The 25,769-nt window shown below is 43.6% G+C and overlaps 2 protein-coding genes across 3 annotated transcripts in view; both read right to left on the bottom strand.

The window, feature by feature from the left end:
• SGSM3 (small G protein signaling modulator 3) overlaps positions 1–6,750 on the bottom strand; it is a 29,141-nt gene extending 22,391 nt beyond the window's left edge. The window contains exon 1 of one of the 2 annotated variants that reach the window (XM_057422746.1): positions 6,527–6,750. The gene's annotated coding sequence lies outside the window, so the exon portion shown is untranslated. Of the gene's footprint in view, positions 1–6,460 lie in introns of both variants that reach the window. The other variant, XM_057422747.1, reaches the window with a different exon arrangement.
• Positions 6,751–9,117: 2,367 nt separating this feature from the next.
• Positions 9,118–25,089, bottom strand: ADSL (adenylosuccinate lyase). Its single transcript, XM_057422759.1, has 13 exons — positions 24,907–25,089; positions 22,066–22,269; positions 20,871–20,915; positions 20,034–20,113; positions 17,353–17,524; positions 17,015–17,061; positions 16,514–16,604; positions 15,634–15,703; positions 14,478–14,625; positions 12,414–12,504; positions 11,786–11,875; positions 9,580–9,756; positions 9,118–9,260 (listed from the first exon to the last, which is right to left on the bottom strand). The coding sequence occupies exons 1-13, from the start codon at positions 25,060–25,062 to the stop codon at positions 9,174–9,176; spliced, it is 1,458 nt and encodes a 485-aa protein (XP_057278742.1). The 5' UTR covers positions 25,063–25,089; the 3' UTR covers positions 9,118–9,173.
• Between the last annotated feature and the right edge of the window lie 680 nt (positions 25,090–25,769).

Below are 25,769 nucleotides of genomic sequence, written 5' to 3'. Positions count from 1 at the left end.
TGTGCCAGCCCTGCAGGTCTCCATCACCCTGCCTTCTGCCCTTTCCCAGCTCTGCTTCCAGTACAGCACCGCAGGAACTGGTGGAACCACAGGTGGAAGAAGGCTCCCTGACACAACCGTGCAACACTCAGTGCAAGCCAAGGAGGAGGATATCTGGCATGTGGGATTGATACAGGAAGTTCTTTCCTTTGACAGATATAAACCTAAAAGAACTCTCAAAATCTCCTAAGCAAGGAGACAGCAAATAACAAAAGGTGTTTCCATGAAGCCTGTGAAATTGCATGCATGAAATTGCCACAGCTTACTTAGCTGTGTTATTTGCACAGTACCTACTTCTGAAATGAACAACAGTAAGGGATACAAAAGAAAAAATAGATCAGATTCAACAAATACTCATGGCAACCTGCAAACCATCAGAACTCTAAAATCAAACCCAGTTTTCACCCAGGAATTGAGAGGCATTTCCCATTTTTAATGGCAACTTGAGCTTCCTGTACAAAGCGATTTTGGTCACACAACAGGGAGTCCTCACACTTTGAAAGAAGTGTATATTTTGTTAAAGTGCAAATGGTACCTGTTATTTGCAGCTTTACCTTTTAAGCTGAGCCTGTAAAACAAATCACACCACCATTGATTCCAGCCTGCTAGAAGACAGCTGTAATGTCAGCATGCGTCCCTGAAAAAGACGGCTGCGAGCTATTTGAAGTGTTCCAGCTGCAACACCTTTGTTGGAGCTGCAAATACACACATTGAAGGATTATATCCAATTAGTTTCTTTTCCAGTGTAGGTGTCCTTCAGAAATTGATGTCTGCAAAGGAGACCTGCAAATTTACTTCCACTTAGTGATACCGAGCCTTCTCTGGACACACTTGCTCTTCCACACAGCTGTGATATGACAGATTTCAATTACCTGGCTTCTTGCTAACACCAGATAACAATCTCCTACTGCCTATGTTTTGCTTGCTTGGCCTCTTTTGCCACGTGATCTCCACTCCAACTTGCTGTGGTAGCGCCTGAATGAGCTAGGCATGAAATGACACTGTCCAAAGCCTTTCAGTAGGATCTTTATTTTGAGACAGAAACTCAGGAGTGTTCTTCCCTGCTGCTTTTAGCAACAAAAAAATAAAGAATCCACTAAAAAGCCACCAAAAAGCAACAAATCTCTAGCACGCTCTGCAGAAAATTACCATTTTGCAAAGAAATACAATTAGTACAATATTACAACTATGTAAGAGCAGTCAGTGAACATCATCAGAGGGAGCAGAACAAGCATAACAATTCTTCCTAGAATGATTTTCATCCACTACCATAGGGACAGCATATACAGCACTTCCTCTGACACTGAGCTAGCACAGGGAAAAACTGCTTTCCATTATGCTTAATATGAACATGAAGCAATACTGCACGAAGTAAATCCCACTGCCACCTCTGGCCTGTCAACTGGTTTCCACTGCTCTATTCTCCTCCTTTATTAAATAAAAGTTTTGAAAGAGAGAAAAGCAAAAGCCACAGTACCCATCAAGAGGCCATGCACTTAGGTGTAGTTCTAGAATCCTCTTCCAGCTCAGCTTTTAAAACCCGAGTAGATTGAATCCAATTTAACAACTCCCTCCCTCAAAAATCAGACAAAAATTAGACTGTGCACCAAATCTGACAGTTCATTTCTGTCCTCTCACACTTGAAAAGCTTTGCTTTCCTCATTAAAATCCTGACTTGCTCAATGAAATGCACAAGGGGCATTCTCAGCAGAAAACCCTTCACTTTCCCTTCCCCCACTGGTTTCTCCCTTAGGTCAGGCAAACGCATATCCTGAAGCTGCAAATACCATTAGTCCCATGAGTCAATATTTGCTTTTCACGTATATAGTCAGAAGAAAACTCCAGTTTTACAAACAGGTAGGTAAGCAAACAAACCACAGCCACAAACCTGAACAAGGGGTGCACAAGATGCAGATAACTTCTGCCCCTCACACCCTTTTTAAATGATGCGGAATCCTACACACATACTGACACTCACAAACCTCTGGTTAAGGAGTCAGTACATCGTTGGTGAACCTCGGTCATTACAAGCCACAACCAGCCTTACATTGCTTCGAGTGCTGAGCAACACACTACAAATGCAGGATGGAGGTGCTGAGATAGCCTTCATGCTTGCTTTCTACCACATGAGCTGGAATTAAAAGTTGGGGGACTTTAACTGCCCTCAGCCCAGTTTCTCATAGCAGACAAAGTGAATCAGAGATAAAATAACCTACAGAGCCAGGCAGGCAGGCAGGCAGGATGTAGTGTTTGACAGCATCATGTCACTGAGAGACATGTTGCAGAGACATCACTCAGAGACACCCAGTGCTGCCCAGTCACCAAGTGGTATCACATACTCACTGCAGCAGCCTCCTCCCAGCTGCCTGAAGGCACTATTAGAGTGACACACAACAGAGACAAGAAAAAGTAAACTGGACCTCTGTGTCTCCTGCCATAAAGCACCCTGTAGACTCCTGGCTACACTGGAAATGTAATTTCATGCAGAAATGTACTAAAAGGTACTTCCATGCAAGGTATCTGCTCCCTGCACTGATCAGTGTCCAGCAAGTCTGCCTGCTGTAATGACAGAGAGCCCTGCTGGAGCCAAATGTGCTGAACCATTTTCAGTTTATACAAAAGGAACAGAACAAGTAACTTCCAGTTTCATATTCATGTAATCTCAGTTTTGAAAATAAGGATGTGAAAAAGCAGAATCCTGTTTCCTCCTGCACTGGACAGACAGACCACAGATGGACTTCCTGATTGTAGTTCAATGTGTCAAGCTTGCCTCCAAAAAAAAACCCCACACAACACCTACTCATGTAGAATGCAGCTATCCTACATATTAACAGATATTTTCTTCTCAGAGCAGAGCTACCTTCTATTTATCTGGCTCTAAAGCAAAGAACTGATCCTTTGTGCAGGACCCAGCCTGAAAAGACCGAATCTCCTACTTCTAAAATCTGGAGATAACAAAGGCTTCCCCCATGTGGTCCACGAAAAAAATCAAACCAAACCCAAACCAAACTTATCTATGGCTCTGCTGATACCCTGTGTTGCTAAGACAAGCTACCACACTTCTAGCCTGGAAAGCAGAAGGTGTGCGCCTCCCACCTCACACAGGAGGATGACAACAGGCTGAGCACTGGAACAACAGTTGTCTTTTTTAGTCTGCATCGAATGAGGTTGGAGAAAAAGGCCAGGATACAACATAGCAAGGTGTCCACTCTCACTACATAGCAAGATTTCCCTTGAGTCCAACAGAGGGGAAAATAGCCCTGCATGCTAAAAGGCAGGTCTACAACTGCCGTAGTCATCAAGGCTTAGGGTAAAGGCAATTCCACATTAAACACTGCTACACATATATAATTCAAAGGTTTCTGATTAGTGTCTAAGGTGCCCCCAAACATCTCTTCCATGAGAGTCAATTTCTGCACAATAAACAGACGCTTTCACCAAAATAAGCATGGTGCAGGACCAGGGGACTTCTGCAGAGCTCTACAGAAACTCATTTTCACCAAAATTCTCCAGAAGTGGTTTTTACCTTCTGATCCACAAACTTCTGCAAGTCTGCAAACCGTTAATGAGATGTCTGTGGAAGGTAATGACAACTGTTCAGTTTCATTTGTTATATAGAAGTTTGAAAGGAAATATTTCTGTTACAGATGCAGGGTTATACCAACCAAAAAAATATTGGAAGGCACTACTGACAGTTATTGAAAGACAGGTATCTTTTATATGACATTCCTATCCTGGGCAGTGACAAGCGGTGCCATCTGAGGTGTTCTCCATCACGTCCAGAGCCAGCCTTGTATGCTCACCCCAGGTGAATGTTTGATTCTCAACCTGGTCTCATCCTACTGTTCCCAGTGACAAAGGAACAACAGCCTGTAGAATGGCTCTTCCTTGACATGGTCCCTGATGGATTTGCAGAGGTATAGCTGTCAAGGTTTGCCATTCCCTTGGTGAGGCACAAGAAAGGTTAGATTCCGGTCACTCTCCCGTAGCTCTGTTGTATTACTATTTGGCCTAGTATTAGCAAAAACCCATCCGATTCACCCAGCAGGACTCTAAGCTAGGGCTCACTTCATTTGTCTCCAGAAAATAGCTTTTTCAGGAGAGTATATCCCACAGCACTCAAGATCCTTCTCTTTCAGAGCTTTGTCTTTCCAATACCCAGTGTTTCCAGCACTCAAACTTTCTGAAGAGGCTAAAAGTACCCAAAACACCTCTCAGGACCGTTTGCAAAGCTCTTACCTAGCATGTCACGTTAAGACTACTTAGATCTTGCTCAAGCAGAAATTTATAGGCACAGATAACTCGGGTTATGGATATCTTCTCTCAACTCTGAATCGTCAGGTACTTCCCAGCCAAGAAATACTGCACTGACTGGGCAGTGACAGGAGTTCTCATAGTCATACTACCATTATGCTATCTCCTTTTCTCCTATCTCATAAAACAAAGTGTGCTTTCATTTCTCCTAGCTTTTGTTTTGTTCTGCTACCAATATAACTTGTTGCAGTCCAGTTTAGAAAACAGACGGGCCTTCCTCAGAGACAAAACAAGTGTGGCAGAACAACATCCTCCTCTTCCCTACCTGGTGTCAACAGTACCACAGCTGAGAGCTTTTCCCACAGAAGTGAGATTTTCCTCAACACTCCCAGACACTTACCCTGTGTAAGCTCCATATATCTAAAACCTTAACTGTGTGATGAAAGGTGGCATAGAAAGAAGTTTAAGTAAGTCTTTGTGTTGCTGAGGATACAAACCTGAAGTGCCAACATCTTTCTATCTCTTGAGGGATGTTTGTGGCACTGTACTCACGACAGAATGAAGCTATTTGTCTGCCTCTTCCCACTTGACAACTGTGAAATCTCCACATCCTATCAATAGGATCTAGGATAACCACTGTGATACAGATCACCAACTAGGATCACCACTGAGTTAGACAGAAGAGCTGTCTGTGAAATCTCCACATCCTATCAATAGGATCTAGGATAACCACTGTGATACAGATCACCAACTAGGATCACCACTGAGTTAGACAGAAGAGCTGTATGACCACATACACCAAAACACACACACGCCTCACCATTATCACTGAAGACAAAGTTGCATTACTCCTTAGGTTTTATTTTTTAAAGTTTTCTTTCCTTCTCATGTTTTGATGATAAATTTGCAACTAACAGCCAGGAAGTCAGACATGATCCCAGCCATTTCCAAAACAGTTACAATCTCAAATGCAGTATCACCTGGGAGGGGCAAACTCACCAGTACCTTTGTTAAAGCATCCCGAACACCAAACATGGTAAGCAATTTTGCAACCAACTAAGAATGAGACTGAGACTGGCAGCTCATTTTGTATAGGTCCCTTAACCAATAATCTCTACTGCTATCATGCACCTTGGTAAGTAATGTCGATTTTTGAAAGTTAAATATTTTGATTCCTGCCTGTCTTTTTAGATCACCAAGGTCCTTTAGAACACTGGCATTTGCAAAAGATACCATCTTGCAGAAAAGCAAGCAACAGGTTAAAAGAAGGAAAACCTAAATGACATTTAGCTGAGACCCCAGCATTGAAGAATCATTTCAATCCTGAGCAGTTATGCAGGATTTCCCTCACCTCATTAGCTGATATTAACTCTGTCATCCCCTGACCAGTACACTTCATCCAGAAATATGCCCCTCAGGGATCCCCTTGGCCCTTCATCAGAGGAAAAGTCCCTGTGAATGACACCTTCCTGAGATTACCAAGACAAGACACATTATCAAAACACAGCCATAAACAGGAATTGAGAAAGGTGGCACCTGTTATTTCAATCAATTAAATACAGAATTAACATAACTTTATATTACTAATACACCACCAGGCCCACCCTGACCTCTTTAGTTACATGTCATGCCTCTTCTACCCTTCCTTTGCAAATACTTTGTGAATTCTCCAGGGTAGGAATCCAACCTTTCTTTCTGCATAGGGACCCCCACCACGTGCAGATCCAATATATAATGAAATGGATCTTTTTTTCAGTGACTGTTTATTCCAGGATGCCACTCCAGACCCTGTAGCAGCTGAAAAGCTACTCCAGAATTCAGATTATCCAGCAAGCAACTGTATCCCTATCAACATTTTAGCAAAAGCACAGCAGTGCCCCACTCCTGCTAGGCTGGTAGTTCATTCTCAAGTGATTTTAAGATTCAGCCTCCCTCTACCAAACACCTACTGTTCTTAATTCTGGCAAAACTGCTTCTCTCTCCTATCTATAAGGACTAAAAGATGCTCCATTCCTCAAGGCACTTATATGACTTTATTACCACCACTCACCCCTCAAACAGCACAGCAAGCCATGCAGAGTAAGGCTGAGACATCACGAAGTAGGAAGCTATAACACCACATAACCCTCCCCCCCCCCCCAAATCTATTCATTTAGAAGGAAAGTACCTGCCCAAATTCAGAAATTAGGAAGGAAACAAAGCAGACACTGAGAAGACATTTCTCCTGTCCCACCTTTACCAGCTTTGCGAAGAGACACCATCTGTCCCGGAGCACATAGCCATTGCCTGCGAAGAGATTTCAATCTGTGCCACAGGGGTTCTTCACTCCTTCTAACTTACATTACCAGATACAAGAAATTACATTTGCCTCCCAACTTGCTTCTAACATTTATTACAGCTGACAATCACAGGGCCTTGCAGTATGTCCATTCATGCCCACTGACTACAGGATACTGCCATGTTTCCATCTCAGGTTCGCGACTGCTACTGCCCCCCCCCCCCGCCTGACAGGAAACAGATTGTGCCTCCTCTGGGGCACCTCCGAAAAGACCCTGGCACAGAAGGCAAATAAGGACGGCAGAGCTCGAAGGAGGAGACCAGCGGAGGGTCACAGCCACAGAGAGAACAAGCAACCTACGGGAGCACCCGGGAGCAGGCAGAGGATGCCCGCAGGCACAGGGCGCCCCACCGAGCCTGGCCAACGCACTCCGCACATGAGTCACCCGTCGGAGCCCAGACCCTGCGTCAGCGCCGTGGGGGAGCCAGGCGAAGCCGGCCCAGGGGCTCGGCAGGGGGGCGCCCGCCCTTCATAGCCCCAGCAGCGTTAGTTCCCCCCCGCCCCACCGTGCCCAAGGAGCACCTCAGCGGAGAGGGGAGCGGGGCGGCAGCGGGCGGTGAGTGAGGCGCCTCACAGGTGGTTGAGCCCATTGCCGGGATGCCGGCCGTCGCGGGAGAAGGAGCGGGGCTGAGAGCCGGGAGGACAAGGGGTGGCGGGCCGAGCGCGGCTGCCCGCGGACAGGGACACCGCCCGTCTCGGCTCGGCGACCCCGCCGGCACTCACCTGCTCCCGTCTGCGCCGTGTCCCCCTCCGCGCTGTCCCCACAGCGCAGGCGACCGACCCCGACCCGGCGGCCTCACAAGCCGCTCCGGAGGGCGGCGCGGCGCGCATGCGCGGCATCCGGGCGGCGGCGCGGGGCGCTGTAGGCCGCGGCGGGGCCGGCACTGCACGGTACGCGGCGGGCCCGGGAGCAGCGCTAGGCGCCGGCCCCCGGGCGCGGACGAGGTGCACGAAGCCGAGGGAAGCGCAGGTGGGGTGGCGGCAGTCGGCTCTGCAGCGGCCTCGCAGGAGGCAGGGGCAGTCGTGCCCGCCGCGCTCACTGTTAACGGTGAGTGGGGCGACAGCGACGGGGTGACAAACCTGGACGTGCCTGTAGGATGCTGAGAACCTCCTCAGTTCTTTTCCATCATTCAGGTCTAGGTTAATACCTAGGTTAATACCAAGGAGAAGGGGAGCTACATCTCTGGCCGGTGCCGCTGCTGGAAAAAAGAGAGTGAGGTTGCAAACCAGGCTCTTCTAAAGAAGAGAGGTCTCCAAAAGGATTTGTGTATTGCGCCACAGGTTTCTAGGAGGGTGACATTTTCCCGTGCATTGCTGTTACGCTTTTTAAACTGCCCAGGAAAACAAGTGCAGTGCCTCACTGGAGCTGGCAGCCTCTACCTTGCATAAAGGTGTATTTCCTGATGATGAGAAAAAGATACGTGAGCTGTTCCTCTTCTCTGCACAGGGTTGTTTTTGTGTTTGTTTGGGTTTTTTTAATCCCACCAAGGCTGAGGAAAGAGGACCAAAAAAGGAGGAATATCCACATTTATCTGTTTTCTTTCTTGGCTACCCGTTTGAGTAATAGTTTGAAAATTCCCAATGTTCAATTAAGAGTTACCCTTTCCAAACAGATGGCTAATTAAATGTTAATAGCATGAACAGGCAAAATGTTTTAAACACCATAAACCTCACAAACGTGCGAGACATTTTGAATGCTATAGTCGAGAGGTGAGGTAAAGCCAGAGCAATCTAGATGAGAGGACATCATGGTCAATAAGACCAAAGCTCTTGAATTTCTCTAGCATCCAATGAATTCCAACAGTATTATTATTTTTTTTGAATCAGACAAAACTCTCTTACAGTAGGAATGACTTTGACATGCCAGGGTCCACCTGCCATTCAGTGTCAAGCACCTACAGCCAAAGACCTGGAAAAGTAAATCACAATGGCTGTTTCCTAACCCATACCTGTAAATATGATTTTCAGAAGCTACAGAGGCACAGGTATAGTATCAAACCACAAAGGGAGTACTGAATGACCCTAAGTTTGATAAACCAAGTTCCATGGCCTCTCTATTATTCCTAGGTGTTTTTTTCCTATTTGCTCCCCAAATCACAGAACCCTGAAAACCAGGGCAACCTCTTATTGTCTTTGAGGTACCTGGGGAGGAAGTTTCAGAGCAGATAAATAAGAAAGAAATGGGAGTGGGCTCTGTTCTCCTTATCCCTGCTCTTCAACGAGTCATTCACACATGAATTTCATGCAGCACCTGGCATTGCTTTTTAAACAGCTGTCAGTGCTTTGTAAGGGGCCATTGAAAGGGACTGTGATAAAGTTACCTTGTCACAGCCAAGCGTTTCTCAGTAACTCAGCACACAATAGATGGAGGCTTGATTAAACAGCAGGCAAAGAATGAAAAGCCCATCTAGAATTAAAGTGGCTGTAAGCTCTGGGGGTTAAATGTACTGTAGAGAACCAAAATTACATGACACAGTAAACAGACCTGGTTCAATAAGGCTTTTATTATCTTTCTGTATCCACACACCTTTGCAGAATATATCTAAAGTGCCAGCTCAATTTTCCCACCCATCTTGCTTTGGTATGGAATCAGCACTGGTCGAACCTCCTCCTTCAGGAACTTTGCCACCTGTTCAAGAAAGACAGAGAAAAGAAAATGAGCAAAACAAGTGACCTGCCTTCTCCTCCTCATTCAGCCCTGTTTTTCTCACTAGGGTCTCTTTCACAAAGCCACCTAGCAGTCTGATATGTCCAGGGTCAAAAGTGTGAAGCCCACAGGGAAGAAAGTCAAGAAAGCCAAGGAAAATAAAAGAGGGAAATGTGTCTGCCTTAGTAGTATGCAGAGGTACATAATATGCACATTCTCTGGCATAGAACAGGACACGGCATTAAACAACATGTTGCTGTGTTATAACCAGCAGGACCTGTAGCTTCTTTCCACTACTTGCCTGTTGAGGAGCACGTCCAGTGAAAGAGGAGGGATCCAACAAGCTTTCAAGTTGCTTATGGATAGGGCTGAAGTAAGAATCAGCACAGACACGGTCAATGAAGTCATTATCACCCCCCTCCTGTTTCACAACAGCAGCTGCTTGCTGGGAGAGAACACGAATCTTCTCATGGCAATCCTGTAGGAGCAGGGAGAAGAGGAGGGGGAAAGAAAGAGGTCATTCCATTGCTACCGACAGCACATGTTCATCCCTTGTGTGGGAGGGAGAAACATCAAGAGGTGCTGCACTGGACAGCACATAAATGAGGCACAGCTTGGACTGCAGAGTCTCATAGACCACTATATTAAAACTAGATTTTCTTTATTCTTCCGCATCTGCTTTGTGAGACTAAACCAGTCTGAATGTCACATATGTTCCCTGTTTAATTATGCCACAAAATTATGACACTGGAATCCTTTACACTTTTTCACGTTTCGCAAATCCTCCTAAGTGTCACTATAGGGTTGTTTTTTTTTTTCCAGTTTTAAACAATATAAAACATCTACAGATTTGGAAAAGAGAAAAGAACGTGTCCAAATTAACAAGCAGTAAGACTTATGTAAACCATGGTTTACATTAAGGACAGACTGATGGAAAAGAATCCCACCTCACAGACCTGAAGGCTTTAAGACATTCTCTCCCGAAGAACTCTTACATGGCACTAAGACTGGCAAAACCCTTACAATAACTGTTCTGAAAGACTTTGACTTCCTGTGGAATCAATCGCTAAAAACAAGGGAACCAAACTGCAAAATCAGATGCTCCATGATGGCCCTAAAATAGTCATGTGGTTGCATTTACAGCCATATATGAATGTTCTCCTCTTACATATTATCCTTGATCTATCTTCAGTTAAGAGGAAAATAATCCTTTTTCCTGCTTCCAAATGCTATCTTGCTCCAGCACTGACCTGTGTCATGTGAACAGATCTGTCTTCTGAATGTTTAGGGAAGGGTGCTATTCACTAGTGGGGAAAGGAAGTGAGCTTCTGTGCTATGAGGTCGGAAAGCACAGAAAATGTCCTGTTCCAGAGTTCTCAGCACATAAAAATGGAACATATGAACATGAACAACTTTTATAAATGTATTAAACTCTATAGATTTGTAATTAAACAGCACAAGAAAGAAGGCAGGCCAATAATAAACACAAATGAAATTCACTCTTCAATCTAATCAAAAGAGAGAGGACTGTTCAAGTAACTATGGGATAATTTAGAAAGGGAACCAGCTGAAAAGATAATGAAACTTATCCACATGGTGTGACCCTTAATATGTTTAGTTAGGAAGCTTACTGACTGATCCAGTGACAAACATGGGAGACACAGGGGAAAAAAAAACAAACAAACAAAAAATATGTTCCCTGACTAGCATCATGGGTGAGTTGCCACAAGTGTTACAGAGAACTAGAACCACATATTCTACACAAAGCTTCTAGCAAACACTGCCGCTATTGCTATCTTGCAAGTTTAACCTCTGTCCCTTATGTGGAAATAATCATTAATGGAAAAAATTGCTATCTTAAGGTAAGTGAAAATAAGCTGTTTTATTAAGATGTAAATTTGATTATCAGTTTTAAGTTGAATTATGAAATTAAATGATATGGAAATATAATCTAGTTGTGCCTGGATTTATTTACCAAGGAAAACATTTAATTTCAATTTGCTTGAACACAGAAAAGTGAACGAAGGACCATAAACAAAGTTAATAATAAAAAGCACTATACTGAATTAGGGAAGAGTGTCATGTGAGTGAATGATTTGGAATGGTCTTACTTGATTTTTCGTTAACATCACTGATTCATTCTTTTAATTTATAAGGTAGCCAAGTGCCAACATATTCCATTTAAAGAAGTCTGGCCTGTGTTCCAAGTTCCTTCAAACATTTACAGAAAGAAAATGTCTACTAGTATCTAGTATAAAAATAGGTCTCTTTCTTCTCCAGTACAGCCAGCCAGATTAGCTCAAAGACACAGTGTTCCTAACAGAAAACACGGATCTCCACAATTGCTCTCCTGGTGGCTTTGCAGCACCAGTGTGATATTAAATAACTCTGGGAGTAGGTGGAGAACAAAGAAAGGTGAGACAGTCAGGGCAAGAACCCAGATACTTTGGTTTCTCAGGACTCAAATGCCAGGCAGTGAACAAAGGTATTTTGGACTGCATTTGTACCTGACGATTGCCCCCTGCTTTCACCATCGCCATGATTATATTCTCTGTGGCCATAAACGGCAGCTCCTGACGGATCCTCCTCTCAATCACCTTGAACAAAACAAAACCAAACAGAAATAAGAAACAGCATTATAGAAATTCTGTAGACTGGGACTCCTGGCAAAGTTTTCTTCTCCCTTTCAATCTCCAGGACTTAGCTCTGGAATTCCAGGTATTGAAGCTGATAACACTTAGAAGCTCTATCTTGTAAGGGACGTTACTATGGAAAAGATGTACAATTGTTCACTTTGTGTTTTTTTTTTTTTTTTTTTAACCTGTAGGTTAAGTGACAGGACTGTACGAGATCTGTCTTTTGATGCTGAGTTCTACAGATCCGTGTTGTAGCTCAGGGAAAAAAATATCCTCTGTGAGAAGTTTTGAATTTACTATCTTTTAGCTTCAGCAAGTACCCTTTGCATGTCTGCCCTGCAAACAGGGAGAGTGTAGCAAGAATAGAGAGCAAAATTCAGAAACTATTTGGACTAACAGATAAAAATGGAATCCTTTGAGTAGAATGATTTTCATACACTTTGGCATAGTTGCAGCCTTATCAAGGCAGCAGCACTGCATACATTATCTCCTCCTTTACCTTTGGATATACCACAAGTCCCTCGGAGATATTCTGCAGTGTACTCAGAATGATGTCAGCTGTGAGGAAAGCCTCAGCCAGACACACGCGCCTATGAAACACACATACCCAGGGCCCCAGTTAGCAAGAAAGGCCATGTTCCAGCCTACCTCAGATCCAGCTCTTCAGTTTCTGTAAATAATTCTCTAAATAGCACTACTGTGGCCTTAAAGCTGGAACTGTTCTCCTTATGGGTGCTGCTTGGTGCTTAAATGTCACAACCAGGAAAACTAAAGAACATCTTATAGCGGTAGCTCTCAAGCTGGGGAGAAAGGAGGGGGGGTTGGTTTGTATTATTACTATTGTTGTTGTTATTATTGTTATTATTGTCAGTAGAGGGAGAGAGAGGAAGAGAAAGGGTGAAGGCACACATATAAAGCTCCAAGATAATTCAGAAATTACACAGGTAGGAAACAGGGAAGAAAGTTAGAGAGCTAGCACACTTGTGAGTATCTTCCTGTGTTCTATCCTTCCCTCCAGGAGTAAGACTGCTGCACACTCATGCTGTGCCTGGCTGTGCCCAGTTGGGAACTTTCATAGCAATCCATGCATTTAGTGGGGGCTTCCTCCAACAGACCAGCTCCTGGTCATAGAGGAGGCTCCTGACAAAAAGAAAAGGAAGGAAAGGAGTAGTGGGGACTGAGCTGTATCAGGCAAAAGGCCCTACGTCACAGTGCAGCAATGACAGCATGATCCATCTGTGATAACAGTGCCATTCACCGGTGATAGCCCATTCTAAACTGTCAGATTTTAAAATATACTAGTACTTGAACCTTGTGTTACATTTAAGTAACAGTTCTATCTCACTGTCTTAAAAAGGATTTTGCTGTTTTGTAGGCTGATGGCATTTTCTCCTTTCAAAACACTGTAGCTTTAACAAGAAAAATCCAAGGCACAGGATTTTTTAATTGGATTATGAAGTAGACAAATGACCCTTTCTATTAGATGAGATGAAAGTAAAATCTGAAGCACCCCACAGCATCTCTCAACACTTGGCAGTGAATGGGAAATAAACACACCATATCAACCAGTATCAAATTTCTTAGGTTGTTTGTTGCTGCCTGTGCAGCTCTTAACAATATTAGCAACTGTGGAGTAAAGTCCTTTTGGAAAAAGATCTTCTATGTTTTCATGACATTTTAGGCAGACATTATGTTTGCGGAGACATTTTTAAAATAATGTTCTCATCAACAATCTTAACACTGGTTTATAGCCAAAACTGTCGCTCATTCTTCCAAAAGCCCCATACCTTAGGAATCTAAAGACTTCTAAGATTCCAGGAGATCAAATTCTGCAACAAAAGACTACTTTGAAACTAAAACATTTCAAATGTAAATATGAGCTTTATGCAAATATAATACTAAGCAGAAAGTGGAAGCACTGAATTTAATTGCTGCAATTTACTTGACAATACTTACAGATAACTTTTGCTCCTCTAAAAATAGTCATAATGAAGAGTCAGAAAGTAATGTTTGCTGAGCAATAGCTGAAAGATCTGCACAGGTTTTCCTGAAGCATTACTTAAAAATAATGTTTGTGCTCTTTCTTTAGGATCTGAACTTGTTTACTCACTGTTCTTGTAAAGGATAACACTTTCTAAAGAGATTGGAATAAGTTTCTTTAGAGTATTTAGAGGGTTAAGGGTTTACTAATCAAATGTTGCATTGTTCTTTAAGAACTGAAGAAGAGCAGGGTCAAAACTCACATTCAAAGCAGGGCAGAAAATTTGAGAAATGTGAATACTGTTATACTACGCCACTTTTGCTTTTATTAAGCATGGCTTCTGCATCCCTTCCTCTCTCTACTGGTTTACTCTGCAGAGAATCATGACAAGAAAAAAACCCAACAGCTCTAATCTGATCTTGTAGAGGAAACAAGTTTGTAGTCTCTAGAGTCTATTGAGACTGCTTTTCATCAAGATGGTAACTTGTAGTTTTAGTTCAAAACCAGTATTTTTTAAATACATCAAAGGGCCTTCCTGCCCAAGACCTGCAGAAATTGCTGCACTGCATGATCTAAACAAACCTGTTGGCACTGTCATCCAATGTTCGCTCAAACCACTGCACAGAGGCTGTTTGGAGGGGATCCAGCACTAGAGTCATTAGGTGTCGAGCCAGGCTGCAGCAGCGTTCTGAACGCATTGGATTCCTCTTGTAAGGCATAGCACTTGAACCTGTGAAAGGAGAAAGAACGATGGCATCAGGGCGACAGAAGTAGTACACTCGGACTGAAGAGATGAAGGTCCTTCCTCGGAAAAGAAAAATGTGTCAGGAATCGTGTTTTCACTACAGCCTCAAAATACAATTTTGTAAGTACAAGATGGAATAAAGAAAAGTACACCACCATGTTTCTCCCCTTCAGTTTAGAAACACCCAAACGTGGGGAGAAAAGGCGAGAAGACATTTTGCAGTTCTGCAAGACAGAAGAAGTACTACCTCACAAAAAGAACAAATGGCCTTAACTTTTAATGCAGTACTTAGCACCATCTCTCTAGGCTACCCATGGCAATGTTGAAGACCTCATCTGCTCAATAATATTGTTCTTCAAAGTCAGATACTTACACTCTGCCTGTTGAATGGGTATCAAAACCATTCACAGAATGTAGAATGGTTCAATGACTAAGGCTTCATTTGCCAATTCAATCCTATGCAACTATTTAAGGGACCTGAACTTTTTTCCAGCCAAAAGTCAAATCTCTTCCTCCTGCTAATGTCAGAAACACATCACAGGTATTCTTCCGGCAAGGGTCCAGCCTAATTTCATTGTTCCAAACTTGCCTGTTTATAAAGACCAAAATGCTGAGTCAATCTGAAAACCTACAGCTCCAGTCAGCTTCAAGAAGAATGGAAAACACTAAGTACTCCTCAGACCCAAGTCTTCCTCTGTGGGGAATGGGGCATGCATGACTGCTTCTGCTCTCCCCCCAGACTCAGGAAGTGCATGAATACAAATCTGATTTTAATTCCTTACTATCCAAAAACTTTTGGGTAGAGTTCCCTTCTTTTTCTTTTTTGTTTTGTCCTTCTTTTTCTTTAAAAAGGACTTAAAATACTAATAATGTCAAACCCCAGTTAATTTAAAGCAACCACTGCAGTGACATCTCTAAGTATCATTAAAAGGCTGCAGCAACGTAAATGGAAAAATACATGCACTGGTCTAAGAAATGCCTCCCATCTCTTACCAATCTGGTCTTTCTCAAAAGGTTCCTCTATCTCCTTCAGGTTGGCCAAAAGACGAATGTCAGTACAGATCTAGAAAAAGAAAAACCCAGAAATTAACAAACAGAACCAAACTAACACACACCAGTATATGTATACTTCTGTTAGTGTTCTTGGAGAAATATTTTCATCTGTGTCTGAGAACTAAACCAGGGGGCACTGAAAAATTTGACCAGAAGACTGACAGTGCAATCATACTTCCTGGCCTAAAAATCCCAGTCAAGAAAACATGAGGAAGAATGCATGAGAATATAACAGGACTCCAAGAAGAACAAATATTTGCAGGGAATGGAAGACAGACCAGGAGGGAACACTGAAAATGCATAACGAAATTACACAGTGATTTGCAAACACAAATAATGTGTGTTCACTGGGAAAGCCAGCCTACAAAATAAAACAAAAGAATACCACAGCCCAAGAGAATGAGGGAGGGAACAGAGATAAATCGATGAAAAGCATCCACAAGGACAGAATAACACCATTATCAGAGAAGCAATTAACAAGGAACAAATGGTGAAATATAAAAACTCCATATACCACTAGGAAAGAAATTTAGTTTAATTGGATCAATTTTGCATAGATTAAGTTAACATCTGGTGTGGGATTTGTTAACCCATCTTAGAATCTGCTCAGTAAACTTGCTTTATTTGCAACTGGTCTTAAGATCTTTGAGGTCTGATTACTAGATATGTACCCAGCAGTGAATTTCCATGATCACAAAGAGAACAGCTAAACAAGGAATAACAATATTTCTTGAGAAGAGCATCCTGCACTATAAGCACCTTCTCTTCACAATCTAAAATGTTTTTCCCTCTTCCCAGTGTATACAAAGAGAGTGCTCACCTTGTGTATAGATGCCCCCAGACTGGCCAGCACAGACAGGACTTCAATATCCACCTTGCGACTATAGGTCTGCCCTGTGACCATATAAGCCCTAGAAATAAGCACAGAAGGTGAGTTCTCCAGACAGATACAATGGTAGTGCAAGACTTTGAACAAGGAGTGACATGGTTCTTAAAAGTGGAGGGCTGTCACTCTGCCCTGATGAGAACAACTCTGGATTCAGGCTGTCAGTTTCTTGGGGCAGCATGCACATGGCAGAGAGAAAAACAGAGGAAGAACTGACAGCCATGCTTTGACAGAGAGACAAGTAGAAGCAGCCTGTTTAGAACGTGAAGTTTCCTGCAGGAAGCTGCAACTGGGAATGGAAGATGGCAAGGGGAGATAAGTCAACGGCAGCACAGATGTCAATTTGGCAGTGAGGGGAAGATAGGTCAACAGAGACAGTAGGAGTCACGCTTTGCTAACACCAGATATAGGTGACTAAGTATGCTTGTTACATACCGTTTAAATCCTGCCTTTGCAGTCACTAATCTGTCCAGCTCTTCAACCTCAGGGTGAGAGAAAAAACCAAAACAAACAGAGCTCAGAATGCAACAGCTCAGGAAGGTCAGCAACAGTCAAAAGGATCCTCTGCTTTTCTCAGCTGTCAACAAAAGTTGTACTTGCTGGGAAGCCCCCACCCTCCCCAAATTCTGCTCACTTTCACACAGGGCCTTGTCAGTGGGCCCCAGAGGGATCACAGTGAATTTGATGCCAGAATCTCCATGTTCTGCCAAGGAGGACAGCATTTGGCAGAATTGCCAAAACTGCAAGTGTATGCCCTGGGCTGTCTGACTTACTTTACTATGGTCTCCCTCAAAGAGCTGCAAAAAGCTGGCTTGAGTGCCAGTGGTGCCTTTGACACCCCGAAAGCGCAGGTCATCCCGAGCCCGCTCCAGGTTCCGCAGATCCATGCACAAGTCCTGAATCCACAAGCAGCAGCGCTTCCCCACAGTGGTGAGCTGCGCAGGCCTGAAAACAACCAAGAACAGAACGCGATGCATTGATAATTTGCACAGCAACTCCACAAGGACCACAGTTTGCTTCCGAGTCTGCTGTTAAGACCTCCTTGTTGGTTGGTGTCTCTGACTCCTTTAAGTAGAAATTGGAAAGACGTGGCTTACACCAGTAAATGTACTGAAGATATGATCATTCTTTTGAGAAATTAAAAGCACAGAACCATAGAAGGGTTTAGGTTGGAAAGGACCTTAAAGCTCACCCATTCCATCCCTCTGCCATATGCAAGGACACCTTCCCCCAGACCAGGTTGCACCAAGCCACATCCAACCTGGCTTTGAACACTGCCAGGGATGGGGCAGCCACAGCTTCTCCGGGCACCCTGTGCCAGTGCATGGGGGTTGGAACTGGACGATCTTAAGGTCCCTTCCAACCCAAACCATTCTGGGTTGAGACTTCCCGGGTACCCGTCCGTCTTCCCGCGCCTCCGCTGGCGGAGGGCGCCCCCTGCCGGCCCGCGCGGAGAGAAAACGGATGGGAGAAACGCGGGGGGCTGCATCTATCCGCCTATCCTTCCCCCCAGTTCTGTGCGTCCAGGGCACAGGGGATATCCAGGCTAACTTACAGCACCCGTGTGAATTTCGCAGTGCAGAAACATCTGCATCCACGTTGTGATTTTAAATGATTCCTCTTAAAGGACTGCTCCTTCTTATTTATAAAACAGGATTCCTCAGCGTCTGGCCAAACATACAGTAATTAACATTTTCTGGCAAGACTTCCGCTCTGAAATAAGTATCTGCAAGCTTCAACCACACTGTACCTTTGCAAATGCTTTGAGGAGAAAAATGGGGAGATTACAGAATCATAGAATAGTTAGGGTTGGAAAGGACCTTAAGATCATCAAGTTCCAACCCCCTGCCATGGGCAGAGACACCTCACACTAAACCATATCACCCAAGGCCTCGTCCAACCTGGTCTTGAACACTGCCAGGGATGGAGCATTCACAACCTCCCTGGGCAACTTATTCCAGTGCCTCACCACCCTAACAGGTGTACTGAGTTGAAATACTTCAAATTATCCACACAAGCTCCAAAGACAAGTTCCACACTATTTCAGAAAAAGTATATGCACATAAACAAAGTGCTCCTGATTAAGCTCAGGCATAAAAAGGAAGCACACAAGATGTGGAAGCACAGATTGGTGATTCAGGAAGAATACAAAGTAACTGCTCAATACTGCAGGGCTGGGGCTAGAAAAAACGAAACCCACCAGGATCTGTTTGATGTGGGATGTGAAAGGCAACAAGGCCTTTCCAAATAGGTAAGCAGGAAAAAGGAAAGCCAGGGAAAACATGGACCTGCTCATAAATGGGGTAGAGACCTTGATGACAAAGTACACAAAAAAGGCTGAGGTATCAGTGCTTCCTTTACCTTAGTTTTTATGGCTCTGCCTTGCATACACTTCTTGAATACTCCTTTGTTCTCTTTCCAAAAGCCAAGGTAAAACTCAGCCCAGAGAACACTCCTCCAAAAAGCTGTAGATGAAGAGGAACCTAGGACTAGAGCTGATGGAGCTGACATGGCATATAAAGCAAAAAAATTAACTGGATACCTGACTCAAAGCTCTCACTTCCCTTTGGCAGAAATTCTGAAGTGCCAGACACAGTCTGACATGACCTGTGCTTAACTTCCCTGCCTTTCATGTTCCATATCACCAAGGTAGAAGATCCAGGCTTACTTCAAGGTGTATAGTTTAATGCCTCTGAAAGCAAACTATCTTCATGAAGCAGCAGATTAATCTACCCCAACAACAGACCAGTCTAGATCTTGTGGTCCTTTGACTCACTAGTCTGCCTTAATCCTGTCTATTCCATTCCATTCCAGTCTAGTCTATTTTCCTATTTATTGTTCTATTCTATTCTATCCTATCCTAAAAGCAGTCAATGTCAGAAGTGCTGCACAAGATGTCAGTTTCCCAAAAAACAGAAAACAGTATCATCCTGTTAAGCAGAAGAAATTCTTCCTGATTCTTCCCATGGAGCCATATAGGGATATATGAAAACAGATGGATTTTCATCCCTTTAGAAGAAAGCTTCAGCTATAGAGACACAGTAGCTGTAGTAAAAAGTAGCCAGGAACAAACCTGTCTAAGCTGCAGATAAAACTAACTTAACTGACAGAAAAACATAAAAAAAATGTGACTGGAAGACAGGCTTACAGCAACTCCCAGCCATGCTTTCTGAAACAGCACAGAACATCTGTGTTGGCCAGGAAGTCGTTCTTTATGAAGCTGTGTTAAGACAACTGCTGACAGCTAATCAAAGCAACAGTTCAATTTCTGAGACAAGTCTGGAGTTAGGAGCATACTTCTTTTCTGAACCACTAGCAATGTCTTAATGATGTCCAGCAGTACCAGCTGCCAGTGGTAAGAGACAGGAAAAAGAAGGATGAAAGCAAGCCATACCAGGTCAATTTAGGCAAAGCACAGTCAACAAAATGAAAGCAAAGGCTGATGGCTACTTACTGGTAGTGAGTGAAGCCCAAAGTAGGTAGGTCAGCATACTTCTCAGCAAAGTCGGCCAGCCGGCTGATCACCCTTGCAAGCTGGTGGGTGCAGAGAGGATAGATAAGAGGTGGAATGAGAGAAAAAACACACAGAAGAAGCTAGCATGCTTAAGCATAACAGCCTTGTGAGAGAAAGGGGAGGGAAACAACTGTGCAGCCCTTGTATACTCCTCTAATTGTTGAATATCATGTGTTTCATTTTTTCAGGGCGTGCGCATAATTTCTGCTTGCTACAAAACTCAAGCAAGAGACAATACAAGTGGCTGGACTGCAGCTCAAACTAGTCTAGTCCTCATGCCCAACCTAATACTGCAGTTGGTTTGTCCCTGGGTACTTTCTGTACTCCTGGAATTGGTCAGAAGTAAAGCTACTTTGTGGATAATTGACACAGGGAAAAATGGGTTCTAAAACATTCAGGTAATAGACAACACTACACACCCACTATATTTGACCTCAGAAAACTGTATTACATAGCTTCTTGAATGCTGACACACTCCTAGGAATACAGTCAAGAGGATGCCTAAGCTGACCCTGAAAGCAATGCAGTTGTTTTATAAAACTAGTACCCATGGCACAGATAAACAAGGAGTTGCTTATAATTCCCATGGTGGGCAAAGACATATTTGGGAAAAACTTAAGAAAAGACAGGCAGGTAACTGTTCACTTGAGAATAACCCAAACAGACAAGCTCCTCCTAGCTTCCCAGCAAGGCTTAGGAAAACCAAAGTTAAACACAGTCTATTCACCGGACATCAGTGCTGCCCACTTCTGAGACACTGCACAACCGCCTTCTCACCTTGGGTAGCAGCAGGTCAAACCCGTCACGGAGGACAATCAGATCCTGAAGAAAAGCAAAGAAAGGAAGTTTGGGCCTCGTCTGAAGGACCAGACACAATGGCTTATCTCAGAGAGGACACGTAATTAAAATGTACTTTGCCCACTCAAACATCTTAAAATGAAAGCTGTTTTCCTTCTTGTACCAAATCTTGACGCGAACTTGCTTATGACAAAAATGGTGGCTCCATCATTGCCCCTTCTTTACTATCCATAGAAAGTCATACTGGGCAGCAAAAAACCCACTTCTACTGACTGGGTCAGGACACCCATGGAATGACAGACTAAATCATTCATCCTGAGTGGAAAAAGCAGGCACCATAGGCTAAAGACAACAGGAAAGTAAGTGGACTGATCATGCAGCAGTCATCTCTACTCCTGCTTTAGAGACTGAGATACAGCTAGGTGAAAATGTCACAAGGAAGGTGGCATTACCTAAAAGCCAAACAGGCTTGCAAAGGAGTAGGGTGAAAATAATCACGCAGCAGTTTCTTGTAGGACAAAAGTGGTTGTGAAGTTGCAACGACTGAGACACGGGGGAATAGCAAATAAATACTGAGAAAATTAGTTTTCATTAAATTAGGTTTTTCATCAACATTTTTCATCAACATTTTAACAGTTCTGTACAGCAGTGGTACTTCCTTTTTCACTTAACACACTCATCCATTCTCTTGGATGCTTTATTTTTATTTACTAATTGAAAAGCTTTGAAAAGCTTTATTTTTATTTAATACCCTAAATTAATATAGTAGTTCCACGCAGCTCACAGGCTGCATGTATCAAAAGTGGCCTTGTTTCCTAAGTCAGTGAACTCTTGTCCTGATGGCGTAACTGACACTTTCCATGTTTCTGCATGCATTTGCAACTCACCATCTCTTATCTCCTTGAATATTTAACATACAAGCAGAGCTTAGGGAACAGTTATTTTCCAGACAGACTTTCCTTCATCACAAAAGAAAGAAGGTAAGAGAAATTAGCCTTTCTAGGGTAGCTAGGATAAAGAGGAATTAACTTCAACGGTAAACCTAATAAAAATGTCTGAAAAAATCTATTTAATGTTATTTCATAACAAAAAGTTTTTAAAGAGCTATCAAGTAAGCAGCTGTAGCTTTGTTTTGCCCAGCTCTGCAGGCGGGAAACAGAATGCATTTGATTACCGTATTATCCCCTACATAACAGGAAGTTGCTCCAAGGTGAATGATTGCTGCAGCTTTTGGACAGCAGTGGGCAAAGGTGTGAACATGGGCCATCACATCATGACGCAGCTTCTTCTCTTCCTCTGCTGCCATCTTGAAGTCAATGTTGTCCAGATTGGCTTCCATCTCCTTTATCTGCTCATCTGTGATAGGAAGCCCAAGTGACTGCAAGAGGAAAAGAGCTTTCTATTTCTTTCTGTTTTTAAGAGACAACCCAAATTGAGACAGAAGCTGTTTAGGTAATTTGCTCCCATATGACATCTCAGGGAAGCATGGCAATTTAGCATAATCAAGAGCTGTAACATTCTAGGGTTTACATTCAATGTAACATTCAATGCTTTCATTCTAGGGTTCTCCAATGGGATAGGATGGTACTCAGATGGTCCTCTTGGGCTTCATACCTTCCTCAGTCATGTACCATCCCTGTGACAACTATAAAAATTAGACATGTGGGGAAAGGTGACATAAAAATAATATAGCTTTAACTTCTTCTAATGAAATTTACCCTTTGGGTAATCCAGCTACCATGTGTCTAGATAGCTTGTGTCCATCTTTGGACCACAACTAAACGTACAGAACTGTGAACAGCTGGATTAGAACATATGGAAAGGTACAAATATTTGTACCTTCCCAAAAGTCCTGAAGAACTTCACCTCAGTCTGAATCTGGAAGTCTGGGAAATAAGTCACTTGATCTGGAAGCAGGAGATAAATGCTCCTAGTTCGCATTCAAAAATATCTGCTAAACCTTCCTAATACTCTGATTTACTACAAGAGTAAGCAGTATTCAAAGTTCATTCATTACTTTTATTTTCTTTTAATGCATCCAAAAAGAAATACTGTGTACCTTCAATAATGAAACTAAGGAAACTGCTTCTATCTGTAACTAACTGACCACTGACAGAGCTGACAGGTGCTGAGAGTAACTGACTCTTCTTTCTGCAGCCCAGAGCTGACATCAGAAGACAAACTCATCTGGAATGAGGAGACAGATAAAAATAGTCATCGCCTTCCCACTACAAAAAGGCGCAAGATCTGTCTCTGGTTTCTGGGAACAAAACTCAAAGGTGGGAATGGGAGAGAAAGCAAGGGTCAAGAGACAGGGGAACCCCAAGTTCAAGACTTGGAAGTTGGATATCTGGCAGTCTCAGCAGCTTGCTTTTCTCTTCTTGGGCATGTTGTGTAAAGTATCATGTTCTTGAACAGAAAAAAAAGTGGTGATTATCTGCTAGAATTGATATGACAGTGTTTAGGTAATCATGCTTTGAACAGGCAAAGCTTCTTAAGCATATATTCTTGGTACTGACACTTTCTACCTTAGGTGAGATTTGCAGCAACTCACTCCAGCAGTTCAGCTGTGACAATACTGAGCAAGTGGCATTTCAGAGGGCAATTCCTATTTAACACAACTGTATAATTACATCTTCAGCCTGGCAGTGTTCAAGGCCAGGCTGGACGAAGCCTTGGGTGGCATGCTTTAGTGTGAGGTGTCCCTGCCCATGGCAGGGGGTTGGAACTAGATGATCTTAAGGTCCTTTCTAACCCTAACTATTCTATGATTTGCTGCAGCATACTATTGATAAGGCCACTGTAGTGGTATGGTCATTGAAGAACAAACACAATAATAGCCCTGTGAACCCTTGTTCATTCTCCGGCACGATGCTTCTCTGCCCTTACACTAACAGCCATATCTATTGCTTGGATTGCTTCCGGACAGAATGGAAACTGAAGGACTGTACAAAACAAACGAGCAACTACTGAGTCTGAAAGCTAAAGATGCCAGAAGGAAGGGTGGGTTTGTGTTGTTTTCTTCTTTTTTTTGGGAATGTATTACAGCTTTTTCACGGTCAAAAACCTAATATGAGATTTCCTCTCAGTCACAAGGACTCAAGTTAGGGCATCTTTAAGATTGACTGTCTCAGCTAGAAAGGCTGTACTCATATCCCTCATTGAGACCAAAGTCAAGAAAGTTTATCTTAAACTGCATTTTAAAAACGTTAACTCTGCAGCCTCTGTTAACAGTTTACAATCATATGGACATACTCCCAGCTGCTGATCCCTACTAGCTGAATTGGTACTGATCTTTTGTGCTTTCAGAGGTTCTTTTGTGGTATTTGGCCTGTCAGAAACGCCATAAGCATTTCTGGGTAACTGTTCTGCTCACTTCAGCCAAAAGAAAACTTATCTCAGGAATCAGGGCTAGCTACAAACAGCTGGCTGCAGGTGAATGGGGTGGTCCAGTTGGCACGGACTGACAGCAACGGGATTGCACGAGAAAGTTCACACCAGACACACCTCCTGAAAAGCAAACAGCCTAGTGCTCCAGCAGGTCACCAGTGTTCTCCCAGAACACTGAAACCTCCCACAAAAACTGCTTAGCAAAGCTTTTACAAAGCTAATTTCACAAAAAAAGGACAAAATTGCAAGAGGGAGGGCATGAGATAAGGTGATTTGCAGATGGGTAGATGACAGGATTGCGTAGGAACGGTTGTGTAAAACTGTGCTTGCAAACACACCCACCCACACCCCCCGACTTCTTCTTCGTCCCCCAAGGGCAGCCAGAGCCCGAAAGCTGCTCTGGACAATGCTCTCCCGCTCACCCCGGGCAGACCCGGGCCGCTGCTCGCTCCCATTTCCCGGGGAGACACGCCGGCCGGTTCCCGTGGGTTCCGGCCCCTCAGACCGAGCACCCACCTGCCACAACCTGAAGGGAAGACGCTCCTCCATGGCAGTCCCCGCTTTCCCCCTAGGGCCAGCCCTCATCCTCCACCAGCTAACAGGGGTGTCCCCGTCCCGCCGTTACCTTCTCGGCCTGGGCGAGGTAGAGCCAGAGGCGCCGCCAGGTGCCGAACTTCTTCCTCTCGCTGAAGTTGAAGCCCATCTCAGGGCTGGCGTACCGCGACACCAAGGGCGAGCGGTACCGCGCCAGCCCGTCCTCCTCAGCACCGCAGGTCGCCATCACCGCGACGGAGCTGCCACGGCCGCGAAGGGAGTGAGGGCCCTCAGGCAGCGCGGGGTAAGGGCGAGCAGCGGCTCCGCCCCGGAGTCGTGAGGAGGGCCCGCCCACGGCGCGGAAGGCGCCCCCTGACGGCTGGAGGCCACGCGTGGGGCGACGGCAGTAAAGATGGCGGCGAGGGCACAGCGTAAATAAACGAGCAGCAAACGCGGGTATTAAATGCTTAGCAGCCAAACACATTTATTAGTCTTTTTCTTTTTTTTTCTTTTTTTTTTTTCCAGGAACCCAAAAATATTTTGTAGTTATAATGTAAGCAACTGAGTTGCACATAATACAATCATATCTTTCAAAAAAAAAAAAAAAGAAATTAAACATAAAATAAAAACAAAACAACGAAAAAAAGCTGTTTAAAAGCCAAAAAAAAAAAACAAACCTTCAGAAAACTTATATAAGTATTACACCATCTCTCAGTATGAATGAAATGACGACGACTTAATTCCTTATAACTCTTGTCACACTCCAATAAAACATCACCCTTTTGTTTGTTGTTTTTTTTTCTTTTTCTTTTTTTTTCTTTTTTTTCTCTAAATCCAGCATGAGAAATACAGTACCTGCTATGGCAAAAATACACATAAAATGCAACATTTCAGCTTATTTGTACATTAGTAGAGTTTAAACATTTTACTGTTTTTTTTTTTTTTTTTTTTTTA

Source organism: Pezoporus wallicus, unplaced genomic scaffold (genome assembly GCF_028554395.1).
Source record: "Pezoporus wallicus isolate ANWC-B61680 ecotype Strahan unplaced genomic scaffold, APGP_CSIRO_Pwel_v1 contig_8839, whole genome shotgun sequence".
NCBI classification, from domain to species: domain Eukaryota; kingdom Metazoa; phylum Chordata; class Aves; order Psittaciformes; family Psittacidae; genus Pezoporus; species Pezoporus wallicus.
The sequence above is the reverse complement of the archived record's forward strand: the minus strand, read 5'-3'. Positions and strand labels throughout refer to the sequence as shown.

Coding starts and splice junctions, on each gene's coding strand:
- ADSL (XM_057422759.1), bottom strand. CDS start 25,062: ATGGCGACCTGCGGTGCTGAGGAGGACGGGCTGGCGCGGTACCGCTCG. Junction 17,062..17,352: donor TTGAGGGAGACCATAGTAAA/GTAAGTCAGACA, acceptor TCTCACCCTGAG/GTTGAAGAGCTGGACAGATT. Junction 12,505..14,477: donor TTGGATGACAGTGCCAACAG/GTTTGTTTAGAT, acceptor TGTGTTTCATAG/GCGCGTGTGTCTGGCTGAGG.